General features: G+C 35.6%; 1 protein-coding gene across 1 annotated transcript in view; it reads left to right on the top strand.

Annotated features, from left to right (window-relative positions):
• JAK2 (Janus kinase 2) overlaps positions 1–12,606 on the top strand; it is a 67,500-nt gene extending 54,894 nt beyond the window's left edge. The window contains exons 17-22 of the mRNA XM_044656661.1: positions 2,864–3,053; positions 5,138–5,262; positions 7,217–7,389; positions 10,246–10,363; positions 10,923–11,036; positions 11,309–12,606. Coding sequence (XP_044512596.1) covers positions 2,864–3,053; positions 5,138–5,262; positions 7,217–7,389; positions 10,246–10,363; positions 10,923–11,036; positions 11,309–11,416 — 828 coding nt within the window. The 3' untranslated portion in view covers positions 11,417–12,606. The remainder of the gene's footprint in view (positions 1–2,863; positions 3,054–5,137; positions 5,263–7,216; positions 7,390–10,245; positions 10,364–10,922; positions 11,037–11,308) is intronic.
• Positions 12,607–13,070: the final 464 nt, after the last annotated feature.

Genomic DNA, 13,070 nt, shown 5'->3' with positions numbered 1-13,070 from the left:
TATTGCAGTCTAACTTTTGACCTCTTACTGAAACTGCTCTCTACAAAATTCCTAATAATCTTTTAATTGCTAGAGTTTATTTTTACAGACATTATCCTTCTTGCCCCCTCTATAGCATATTGCCCTGTTGACTACCTCCTACTCTTAGATACTTATTTCTTTTCTGGATTTTTAAAGACATCCTTGTTGTCTCCCTCTTGCTCATCTGGCCATTTCTATATCTCCTTTGCTGGATCATCATCTCTATTCCATTCCCAAATCATAGATGTTCCTCAACATTCTGTTCTGAGCCTTCTTTTCCCTTTCCATCTTTTCTTAGTACTCTCAGTACCATGGGTTGATGATCCTATAGATCATCCCAATGCAAATGATTCCCAGAATTCTCTATTCAACCCTAGTCTTTCTCTCTTGAGCTCCAGTCCAACATGACCAACTTATCTATTACACATTTCCAATCAGATGTTCCATAGACATTTCAAACTTGGCATGCCCAAAACAACTCATTATTGTTCCTTTGCACAGTCCCAGTCCTACTCTTAACTTCCCTATAACAAGGTGTCCATAACCTCCAAGTCATCTTTAATTTTTCCTTCTTTCTCAGCTGCTTTATCTAGTCTCTTGCCAAACTGTGTAATTTCTACCTCCATAACATCACTTAAATCTTTCTCCTTTCCACTTAAAAGGTCACAACAATAATTATTATTTGTTCCCTGGACTATTGTAACAGTTTGATCTGCCTACCCTATCTCAGCTGCCCAAACAGCTGCCAAAACCATAGCATACAAACTCCTCTTTTTGTCACCTGTGACCTTTCACAGTCTACAGCCATTTGTTAAGCCTATTACATATTACTCCTCTTCCCATGCTTCACATGCCAAAGTAGCCTATTGTTGTTTCTCATCTTTCTCTTATGTGTCATTTGAAATTGTTGTAAGCCCTGGAAGACTACTGTAAACTCCCAGGGCTCTCTGCTACAACTTCCCCTAACAACTCCCACTTCCTTTGTGGGAGGTGTCAGAGAAAGTATAAAAGAGAAAGTTTGGCGCCTTTTTTCTGCTCTCTACCCTGAAGGGTCTCAAACCTTGATCTCTCTCTTGGCACCATTTTCCCTTTCTATCTACCTCCTAGTTTTTCCTAGACCTTCCCCTTTCTAATTTAAATAAAACCCAGCTATTCTAAACCCTAAAGTTGCTCTCTGATCTTTTATTTGAGCCCAGAAGGGCTCTGATCAATTTCCCCCTGCTGGGGCTGGGACCGCTGCCTTCCTTTCCCTTCCTCTACCTTCCTCTCTCCTTTCTCCCATTCCTCCAATCATCCTACCTTCATCCCTTCACCCCCCTCACACTTATCTTCATGAAGATCAGATGAAGTAACAGTTGTAAAGCACTTAGCACAGTGCCTGGCATATAATAAGTGCTATATAAATATAACCAATTTTGTTATTTGTTGTTGTTATTATTATTATTATTATTATTATTATTATTACTATTACTATTATTATTACTATTATTGTTATGCTATCATGGATTCCTGGAATGGACTCCTTCCATAACTCTGCCTCTTGGATCCTTGACTCCTTCCTAAGCCCAGCTTTTATATATAATTTTATATATTAGGCCTTTCTAGATCATCTCCAGTTCCTGGTGCCATCCTTCACTTCAAAATTACTCTGTATTATGTCTTTCATATCTACATATGTATTTTCTTACCCATATAATTTAAACTTTCAATTTATTTTTTTCCTGTATCTGCACCTTATTAGGATAAAATTAGATTTGGGGTCTGTTAAGTAAGTGAGAGACAGGAGAGAATTCCATAAAAGCTGACCTCCTAACACAATGCCTATATTTAGTAGGTGCTTAATAAATGTTTGGTGAACAAATAAAACAATGGAAAAATCATGCTGGTAGGAGAGAACATAAAAGGAGTGACTAAAAAAAATTTAAGCTAATGTAGGTGTTTAAAAGAATGCAATAAAAGAGATGATGAATAAAGCTCAAAACTTTTGTTGAAAATGTAGTACCTACCAACTTACTAATATTATATATGTAGAGATTCTTTATTTTAAAAAGAAGAGACCTTTAACTGATGTTGTCCTAGGCTTAGGGGAAAAAAAGAAATATTATTACCAGTTTAAAATTTCCATTTTGTCATTTAAGAATAAACTTATTAGATTAGACTTGTGATCTATAGCCCAGAATTCTTTCAAGAAGTTATTACGGAAATGTATGGTTGCCTTTTAAATCAATCTCAAAAATTCCATATTTGTTTTCTTGTCTTTGTTTTTATTTTCCTTGATCTAAATTGTTTTATCATCCCAAAATCTTTTTTCTTATCTCAAATTTTAATAATGAAAAAAATTTAACTAAATTTAAATTTAATTTAAAAAATTTTCAGTCATAATACCTTTGGGTTAATACATTCTATAAGTTTACTCTCTTTTTAAGTGAAGTAATAACCCTTTTTTGTTGATCTAAAATTCTCATTTTTAAATCTCAATGGTTTCTTCCTAAGATTATCTATATAATTTAAATCTAAACTAAGATTGAGATCTTACCAAAGATCTGAAACAAGTTAAAGCTATATATAGACTAGTTTTGTTTATATTACAAAATGACCTGAAAAAAAACTCAAAAGGTTTAATATATTTTAAATTTTTTCTTTATTTTATCCTAGTAAGAAATCTACACAGAAATTTTCCAAAGTTACATTGATTCATGTTGTCTCTCTTCTGTCTTCTTTCCCCTTTCCCATAGTTGACAAGCAATTCCACTGGGTTTTACATGTATTATCACTCAAAATCTATTTCCACATTGTTCATTTTAAAAGATTAAATATTAATGTAAACATTTTTACTGTTTAGGGTAATTTTGGAAGTGTGGAAATGTGCCGATATGACCCCCTACAAGACAACACTGGTGAAGTGGTGGCCGTGAAAAAGTTACAACACAGTACTGAGGAACACCTGAGAGACTTTGAAAGAGAAATTGAAATTCTTAAATCTTTGCAACATGACAACATTGTCAAATACAAAGGAGTGTGCTACAGTGCTGGTATGAGGCATATCAAAACTTACATTCTAATTCAAGTATGCCTTCAGTAGCTCCAAGAATAAACTGATATCTGCAATAAACCTGCAGCAGATTTGAATTAACCGCAGTCATTACCTGAAAGAGAAATTATGCCTAGTTAAGATTATGTATGGTAGCTATAGAAAATCTTTGCCTAGTTCTTTGTTTTTTCCTCTTTAGATTTGGTCAGCCCATCCATGCTTAAAGTTCATTCATGGGCATAATCCTACTACTAATTAGCACAGTTTTTACATGTCCTCTTTCTAAAGACTAGTTCCTGTTCCTTTATCAGCCTGTCACCCCTCTAGCTTCTAGGGAGCCTTCCATATTGGTGCCAGACTTAGTGTAGACACTTAATTAGCTTTAGCACTGCTGCAGCTCAGAATCCCAAGTAAAGGAACCTCTTCTTCCCAAGTAGTAGGGATTATAGGTGTGCACCTATAATGTACTAGCTTTGCTCTCTGTTGAGGAATTACCCTTATCAATGAAAGATATTAATGTAAGTTAGTAGGTAAGCAGCAGAGATTATTAAGAGAATGGGAAAGAAATAGATGCTTCTCTTCTGCTCTGTATTTTGAAATACCTATTATATTTGGTATTGGTTAAATCCAGAATAAAACTCCTTGAGGTCAGCTGTTTCATTTTTATTTTTGTATCCTCAATATCTAATGCATTCTCGGGGGTATGAAAAGTGCTTAATAAATACTAGTTGAATTAAATTTTACTAGTTGTGACATTGTGAAGGAGGAGACCCACCTGAAGTAGATGAGTACTGGAAGGCTCGAACATTTCTTCCACATTTAGATTACCAATATTTTGTGAATTGATAAGCTCCTCTTTTAGAATGCCAGTACTTCCCTGAAATGGTTAATCTTTCCAAGGCCATTTGTAGTTTTCATCATTGTATTCAAAACCTAGTTCAGATCATCTATGGTGGTTGGAAACTTCCATTTTGAGTAGCAGATAAGAAATAAGCTAGCATAGGTCCCATAAGTTCTTTCATATTTCAACCTTTTGTTGTTTCCTTACAACACTTCCCTCTCCATCTTTATTTTAGTTACCTATGGGGAAAGTTGAGCCCTATCTTTTGTAAATTCTGAGTGCCTCTTATACTCTCTGTTCAACTACTAAAATGATTTTTATCCTGGCCAAGTATTTTTCCTTTTTTTTAATAGAAGACACTATTTCTAATATATATGGGCTAGAGATTACTCTCAGTACTCTCAGATCATTAATTATAAAGAATTCACATTGGCAGAGAAGGAGTTTCTTCAATAGGATTCCCTTTTATCACCGAAATGACACATCTAGTGATATAGATAGATAGATAGTCAGTTGTAATGCAGAGATGCAATCAAGGCATTTTACCCTTGCAAAACCTAAATGTAGAATTTCTGGCAGTTAGCCAGCCTTAGAACTCTGACAAAAGTCAGTTGGTCCCAGAAGCTTGTGAAGATCAGAGGGGCGAACTGGGCTCTGCCTTCGGGCCGAAACCTTGCCTTGAATCTATGCTTTTGTCTTTGGACATTTGGAGCTTAGCTAACTTCTCTGGACCTTTCCTAATCTTCCCTATATCATTCTCCTATTACCTTCCTGATTTTCCTGTAGGCTATGGGAGAAGGGTGGATTTTTGGGTTGTAGCAATTAGACTTTGAGGATTTAGTTCCCCATAGACAAGTAGGGCTTACCCTTGAAACAAACTATCCCCTGCTTTATTGTTTTAGTTCTCCCTAACCTCAAAGGCAGCCAAACTTCCCTGGCTGAGAGAGAGCAGGCAAATTTACACAGTGCATCTACTTAGAACTTAATAGCAGTTACCCCTGCTGCTGGGATGTATGATTTAGATAGTTATTATGTAGAAATTGAAAACTAGCACTCAGATTTTAAAATAGAGTTGAGACTTAAAATATTCAAGTGAATAGAAGACCCTCAATCATAAGTGTTATTTTTCTTATAATTGTTTTATGATTTGTCTCAGATTTTATGTATTTGACCCCTAGTTGAGGTGAGAAAAAAATTTTAATCAGGATAATGAAAACCATAATTTTTCATTTTTAAATTCCAAGGCCGTCGTAATCTGAGATTAATTATGGAATATTTACCTTATGGAAGTTTACGTGATTATCTCCAGAAACATAAGGAAAGGCTGGATCATAAGAAACTTCTGCAATACACATCTCAGATCTGCAAGGTAACATCTTAATCCCATTTTAATGCATTCACTGTATCTGGGTATAGTGGTGTTTATTCCTTTGAAATACTAACCTACTAATGTAAATGTCCATGTCCAAAAATACCTGGAAATTTTTCAGCTTTCATTTCTGAAAATAAGGCAGGTATATGGTATTGTAGATATACTGTTGAGCTCTTGAGTTAGGAAAAACTAAGTTCAAATTAGACACTTAATAACCTATTTTCTCTGGGCAAGTAACTTTCCTTCTCTTGCAACCTCTTCTGTAGTATGTGGATAATAATAGCACCTATCTTCTATGATATTTGTAAGGATCAAATTAAATTTATATAAAACGCTTTGAAAATCTTAAAAATATTATTTAATTAGAAACTATCCCTTATGGTATTTCTTTGGAAGGAATAGGAATTTTGAAATTTACTCTAATGTAGTGTAGCAAGAATGCTCAAAAAGTGAATATGCTAGTGTACTCTGATGGGTTTGAGGATGTCTCTCCTCTTTACTGCCATCTGCTTGAGTCTATGCCAGCTGTGTCCCCCTCACTCTTAGGTGCCTGAAAGGGGTAGCACTTCACCTCCTTTTTACCACTTAACACCAATTAGCTTTTACAAAGGTGTATTTATTTAGAAGACATGACAAGAAAAAAATTAACATTTTCCTCCAACACCTCAGGGACACAGTCTTTTTTTAGTTCCTCCCATAACATTAGTTCTACCAAATTCACATCTGGGCATTTTCTGACTGCCAGATGGGTCCTGTCAAATACCTTTGTCCTAAAAACATCACTTCTTGCTTCAGAGGTCATCAGTGCTTTCTTGGTTGCAAAACTTAGCTTTATCTGTAACTTCTAAATTCCTGTGACTTCCTCTCTTAACCTTTTTATACTCATAAGAGCAGAGACTTCCTTTTCTCCATCTAGAATGAATGAAAAAATGCACACAAAGGCCAGGAACCAAGGCCTGTTTCTTGGAGTCATATGGCCTTGATGGGGAGAAAGCCCCAAGGCTCGCCCCAACAGCATTCTTTCTCACCAGATGCCAAGAGAGAAAACAGAACATTCCAAAGGACTGAGACAAGAAAGTTGGTGGAAGTCAACTAAGGACTTCTAAAAGCTTCCACAACCACTCAAAGAGTTTCCCATTCACCCCATGGCTAGCCTGCTGGAACCAGTTAAATTATCTACACATATGTCATAGTTTTCTCCAGTGTAATTTCCTTCCATGTCATCATGATTCTCCCAGAAACAATCCTCACCCAAGAGGAGACACAGTACTGGGAGCTCTGTGCACATACTAGGCCCCCATTATACCAATTTATTAAAATTTGTACTCAGAAGTATTTTTAAGATTTACCAAGTACTCCTTACAAGATAAAGTAGTTCAAAGATCTCCATTTTAGATGAAGGAACAGCCTAAGAGAGGTAGTAAGGATTTGAACCCTGTTTACCCTATTTTAAGTCCAATACTTATTGCACTGTATCATGCTGCCAATCCAATATTAATAGGTTTAGAATGTAATGGCGTTAGATAGGGTAAAGATCACCATATATTAAAATTTGATGTTATTCCGTCACGTCAGTCATGTCCAATTCTTAATGACCTCATTTGGGTTTTCTTGGCAAAGATACTGTAGTGGTTTTCCACTTGTTCTCCAGTTCATTTTATAGATGAAGAAATGGAAGCAAACAAGGTTAAGTGACTTATCCAGAGTCATACAGCCAGTAAGTGTCTGAAACTGGTTTTGAACTAAGGTCTTCCTGACTCTAGGCCCAGTGCTCTATCCACTGCATCATCTACTGGTCTTACTTTAGCACCTTATTTATCAATGGCAAAATTGCACTTTTGAAATAATTCCCAAGAATTACAGTGAATATTTGAAGGGCAAAATTATTGGTAAGGATTTTGTTTCTATTTCATTAAATTAGTTAAATGAACAGTATGTTCTTTATCCAAAGGGAATGGAGTATCTTGGTACAAAAAGATATATTCATAGAGATCTGGCCACAAGAAATATCTTAGTGGAGAATGAGAATAGAGTTAAAATTGGAGATTTTGGATTGACAAAAGTCTTGCCACAAGACAAAGAATACTACAAAGTGAAAGAACCTGGTGAAAGCCCCATATTCTGGTAAGTTATATTTTTTAAGAATAATTAACATTTGTGAAGGCAAACTTCTATATTTTGAGAATTTGTCATTTCAATTATTTATAAAGCATTTTACATTTCAAGTCATTCTTAAGCAAAAATGTTTTTCCTTTAAAAACAATTATGTGATTTCTCTCTGATATGTAGATAATTGGGGAATAACACAGTAGGTGCCATGTTGTATATATTGTCTGATAGAGTTGCTGCTTTGTTTGGATTCACTTAAATGTTTTTCTTTTTACAACAAAGGGTTTAGTAGTTGGATAAGGAAGTGAGGCAGGATTTAAGGGGGACTGGTATATTTTTAAAGAAACAGAAGGGAACAATAAAACTTAAAAATAAAGTAATTGGAGACAGCTGGGTGGATCAGTGGATTGAGAGCCAGGCCTAGAGACAAGAGGTCCTGTGTTCAAATATGGCCTCAGAATCTTCCTACCTATATGTCCCTGGGCAAGTCACTTAACCTCTATTACCTATACCTTAACACTCTTCTGCCTTGGAACTAATACACAGTATTGATTTGAAGGTAAAGGTTAAGGGAAAAAAACCCAATTATTTAAGTGGATAAATAAATAAAAAAGCATTTGTCAAGTGCTTACTATATTCAAAGCACTGTGTTCAACACTGAGGACACAATCAGAAAAGCAGGATAGAGCCTTTTCTCAAAAAAATTACATTGTCAGGATGTTTTAGGTGCAAGCCAGATGGAGAGGCCCTGTTACCTTTTAGGGTTTGGTGGCAAAACATGGTAATACATCTTTAATGTCATTTCCACTAGTATACCCAAAGTGGGTTTTTTTTATGTTTATATTTGATGAAGCCAAGGCTATGAATGAATGAAATGAGGATACAAATACAAAAGTAAAGGTAGTCAAGACATTTGCTTAAATCTTAATGTGAGAGATGAACCATCAAGGGGAGTGATGGTGAGGGAAGGGGTTTTGGACTAAAAGGCTACTGAGATGATAAATGGGACCATGTCAGAAAGTTGGTTAGACATGCACTATCCAGGAATTAAAGCAGAGTTAATTTGATCTTGGCTCATTGTTCTAGAACTGGGGAGAGGGTCTGGAGTAGGAGGAATAAATGATGTGAAGCATTTCTAGGACTTTCCTGAATTATTTGTCTGGGAGAGGTAGTTGCCAATTGGAAGAACAAAGCCCAGGGACAGAAGTTCCTCCCAAGCTTTGTCTATGATGAGGGCAGTATTGTGAGGGTTTATTTAGCAATTAATTAAGTAATAGTGTTGGACCTAGCAGGAAGGGCTGGAGGATTCCAAGATGGAATGAAGGAGCAGGAAGTGGGCTTGTGAGAGACTCCATTAGTGGTTGGACATAAAGGGTTGCTATCCCTGGGAGATCTCAGAATTAGGTTGGACATAAAGGGTTGCTATCCCTGGGAGATCTCAGAATTAGGGAAAAACTGCATCCAGATTCCCTGGGATCCTGAGAGGTGGAGGCTTTCAGCAAGTGGACAAGACCTGCAGAGCTGCACCAAGTGGGGAAGTGGTTTGGGATCTGGTGGACAGCATTTCAAACTCACTCTCCCTACTTGGGTACCTTGGATCACCTGGCAGAGCTGGCTCTTGGCATCCTGTGACCATCCTTGGATTACCATGAGACCCCAAAGCCACCCTGAGGCCCTTTAGCTGAGCTGACCAAACCTGGCTGGAACCAGGTTTGAAGAAGCTTTCCCTGTGACTTCAGTATTGCTCCCTTGGGCCCTGCCTGGCTTTGGTCAATAGGATAGTGTAGCTTAGTCCTTCCCTGCCCCCTGTGGTTTGCCCTTAGGTTTTCAAGTGTAGAATCCCCTATCCCATCCTTTATTTAGTTACCCACAATTAAACTGTATGAACTTTTACCTTTGCCTGCTGATTCCATAGACCCTGGCCTAGGGTGAGCTGGGTGACCGTTGGGCCAAATGCCATTCCTGTGTCAGTTAAAACAGTGAACCTGGTCTCCCTATCCTGGTTGGTCCTGTCTCTCCTTCAACCCAGTGTGGACCCACAAACATTTAGGGTACATTTTAATAATAATAACAACATCCCTGTGCCTCACTATTACAGCAGCTAGGAGATGGTTCCCAAGGAGGCTGTGGAGAGATTAACCAAGGAGAAGGAGATGAGTGAATTCAATATTTTCTTTTCCCAGTTGTTAAAAGATGTGGATGCCAAGAAGTGTAGGACTGCAACATCTGCAGGGGAAGTTGCTGGATTGTATCTCCATAAGAGTTTTGTCGTTGGGCCAGCATCTTGGGAAAGGTGGTATTGGAAGTGGTTTGACCCACTTAGCACATACTGTCTCCTTTCTCTCCTTAGTTAGACAACTTGCCTGACCCATCAGTGGCAGTTGGGGATGGAAGCGAGTTTCCCACAACTGCTACTCCTCTGAATAATGGCTGCCAGGAAGCCACTGCCATTCCTGAAGCTCTTTGGCTTAAAGAGCATCCAAAACCAAACCAGCCACTCTATTTAAAAAAACAAAAAACCTGTCTTCCATCTTAGAATCAATACTGTGTATTAGTTTCAAGTCAGAAGAGCAATGCATTATTCTTTTGCATCTATTTGTTGATTGTGAAAGGTATGGAAATTTTCAGGAATGGCTTAGTGACCATATATTTTTAGATAATTCTCAAATACATTTTAATTCTGCCATGTTTGTTCATTTACTTCATATCATGAGGGTTATATTTCCTTTACAAATTTAGTTTTTATTTTCTTACTAGTTTGGATGTTGGTTTGAGAATAAAAAGTTGAATTTGCTTTTGAAAATAAGTTTGAGTCTTTTAATGTCAGCATGCATCTGGCCTAAGATCTTAACTAATTTCTATATGATCTAGGTATGCTCCAGAATCACTCACAGAAAGCAAGTTCTCTGTAGCCTCAGATGTATGGAGTTTTGGAGTAGTTCTGTATGAACTTTTCACATATATTGAGAAAAGCAAAAGCCCACCAGCGGTTAGTATGGAATTTATTTTACCTGTTGGTTTGTTTTTTTTCCTAAAGGGGCAACAGAAAAGTTATGATGGAAAAATTAAGTAATTTAAGTCCATTTTGTAGATCCCTTTGGATAATACCCAAGATGGCCCTAACCTCTTTGTTCCACTATATCTACTTAAAAAAATAGCAATAAAGCTATTTTATAAAGTATTGGTTTTAATCTTTTTTTGAGTATCACATTTGGAAAGCTCATTCAGTGTAATGAATGTTACACTAGCATAACTTTTTGATGTTAGGTAATTGGGAAGTTATTTCATTGTTCTTTCAGGAAGTTTGCATGGACTATATAGAAATGTAGGTATGCGGTTTCTATTTATAGAGAAAAGGTATGATGGAGATTTGGCAATTTCATTTGAAACATTTATTTTTTCAGTGTATAAATAATTTTGATTCTTAACAAAATGTATTATGGAATACACACATTTTGTTTTTCAATCTGTCATGATATTAAGGAATTCTACATAAAATTAGCTTTGTAAAGCAATATTTTATCATTGAAATTGGCATTTTATTTCAGGAATTTATGCGTATGATTGGCAATGACAAACAAGGGCAAATGATTGTATTCCATCTAATAGAACTTTTGAAAAATAATGGAAGATTGCCAAGACCAGATGGATGTCCTGATGAGGTAATAAAATGAACAATATTTTATCCATTGTCCTTAGTTTATAATAAAAATCCATATTTCCCCATCTTCTTTAACCCAAGGATTTCAAAACTATAAAATTTAATTAGTTGAACTTTTAGATAAAAGTTAGCATAATTAAATATATGACCAGGGACCCAAGGCAAAGCAGTGATAAATAAAGCATACCTTTAATTCCTGAAGTTCTTATTCCATTTAAAAAATGACATTTTTATGTGTGCATGTGTATCTTTGATTTCTTCTCTCTTCTCCAGATTTATACTATCATGACAGAATGTTGGAACAATAATGTAAGCTTACGGCCTGCCTTTAGGGACCTTGCACTTCGAGTGGATCAGATAAGAGATGACATGGGTGGATGAAAGAACCGAACTTCATTTTATTACTACGGAATTAAATTTTGCCCTTCAGGACTATTCTCACACTGGTCATGGTGATGAACAGAACAGAAATGCAAATATCTCATTAGAACTTGCAGGCACAAACCTCCCATCAAAACTTGCAGACTTCATCAAATGTTTGTTTTCTCCACGAAGGTGTATTTGCACTTGAGAACATGTCTGTGAAATCCATTAATAGGGAATTTTCTTTGTGTTAAGATACTGAAAATATTCCTGGGTGTAGTCAGTGTCACTTGACAAAGCAAAAAAAGAAAAGAAAAAGACTGCTTTCTTGACTCAGTTAAATTTTTGAGAGGTGAAAACATTTAATGCTTTTTCTCTTTTGGCAAAGTTAAAGATGCAGAGAATATATTTGTACGGTCTTTTCCATAGTGAATGTATAAAGAACTTGGCCTCTTGTGTAATGTTTTGCACAAAGGTTTACAATCATTGGTATTGTTTTCTAATTTTTCCAGTGTTGTTCCACACGTTTGCTTCACATTAGAACCAAAATAAGATGTTTAGATTACTTAATAAGTTACTGTTTGTGTGCCTGTTCAGCTTTGTCATTGGCCAGCAATATAAGCAGGTTTGCATTTTTTAGCATGTTGTTTTGTGTATTGTAAATATTTTTCAAGGCAAAGGGAACAAGCATATACTTTTACTTGTACAGGATAACCTCAGTCCCTTCCCTATCCACTTAAGAATACATTTTGAAATGGAACAAGCATACAAAGATATAGCACAATATATTTTCCTACTTGGTTTTCTTGTATCAGTTGTGGTGGAAGCATATATTAAATAGAATTCCCTCTATATGTATTTTTTTGGCATGATTGAACAACAAGATGTACTTGAAGCTTCTTCACACTAATTAGTAGTCTTATTTTAAGACTTTTTTGAGAATAAGAATATTTTCATCCCCTGAGTTATTCTATTCAGTATGTTCCTTCATTCCTTGGAAATATGACACTGTTAAATTGAATGAGTGAAGGAAACAAACACATAAATAGCTTTCTAACCTGAAACTGTATAAACATACTTATAGGTTATGGAATGGGTTGTGAAGACAACCAAGAAAAGTTCAATTCTTGGTCCACCTTTTATTTCCTAAATATATTTGTATTTCTTGAAGAATATATTTAAGCGGTAGTAAAATTTTCTTTTTCTGTAAGATGATTTCCTGTCTGTTAGAGATTTTCATCTTACACAGCACAAAAGTAAATTGAAAATAGTGAAAGCAGGAAATTTCTATTCTTAGTTTTTAAAATGACAGTTTAAGAACATTAAGAATATACATTTTTATTGTGATGCATTGAATATGAATCATTTCAAAAGATACAATTCGTATATCCTGTTCTATGTAGATTATCATGAATTAGATAAAAAGAAATTTTTGTTACTGCATTCCAGATATTTCATTTTAATAATATTTTGGGCTCATTTGCACAAAGTTTAAAGCATGTAGGATCTTGCCTCAAAATAATAGCACATTCTTAATTGAACAAGTTGTCTTTTTTTTAAAACTATGCACCTTTCTTCAAACCAAGTCCCACTATCATTCTTTTCTAAATACTCCTTTGGAGCTGACTTAAATCAGAAATTTAAATGATGTTTTAAAATTTTTCATTTATAA

This window comes from Gracilinanus agilis, chromosome 1 (assembly GCF_016433145.1).
Source record: "Gracilinanus agilis isolate LMUSP501 chromosome 1, AgileGrace, whole genome shotgun sequence".
NCBI lineage: Eukaryota > Metazoa > Chordata > Mammalia > Didelphimorphia > Didelphidae > Gracilinanus > Gracilinanus agilis.
The sequence above is the reverse complement of the archived record's forward strand: the minus strand, read 5'-3'. Positions and strand labels throughout refer to the sequence as shown.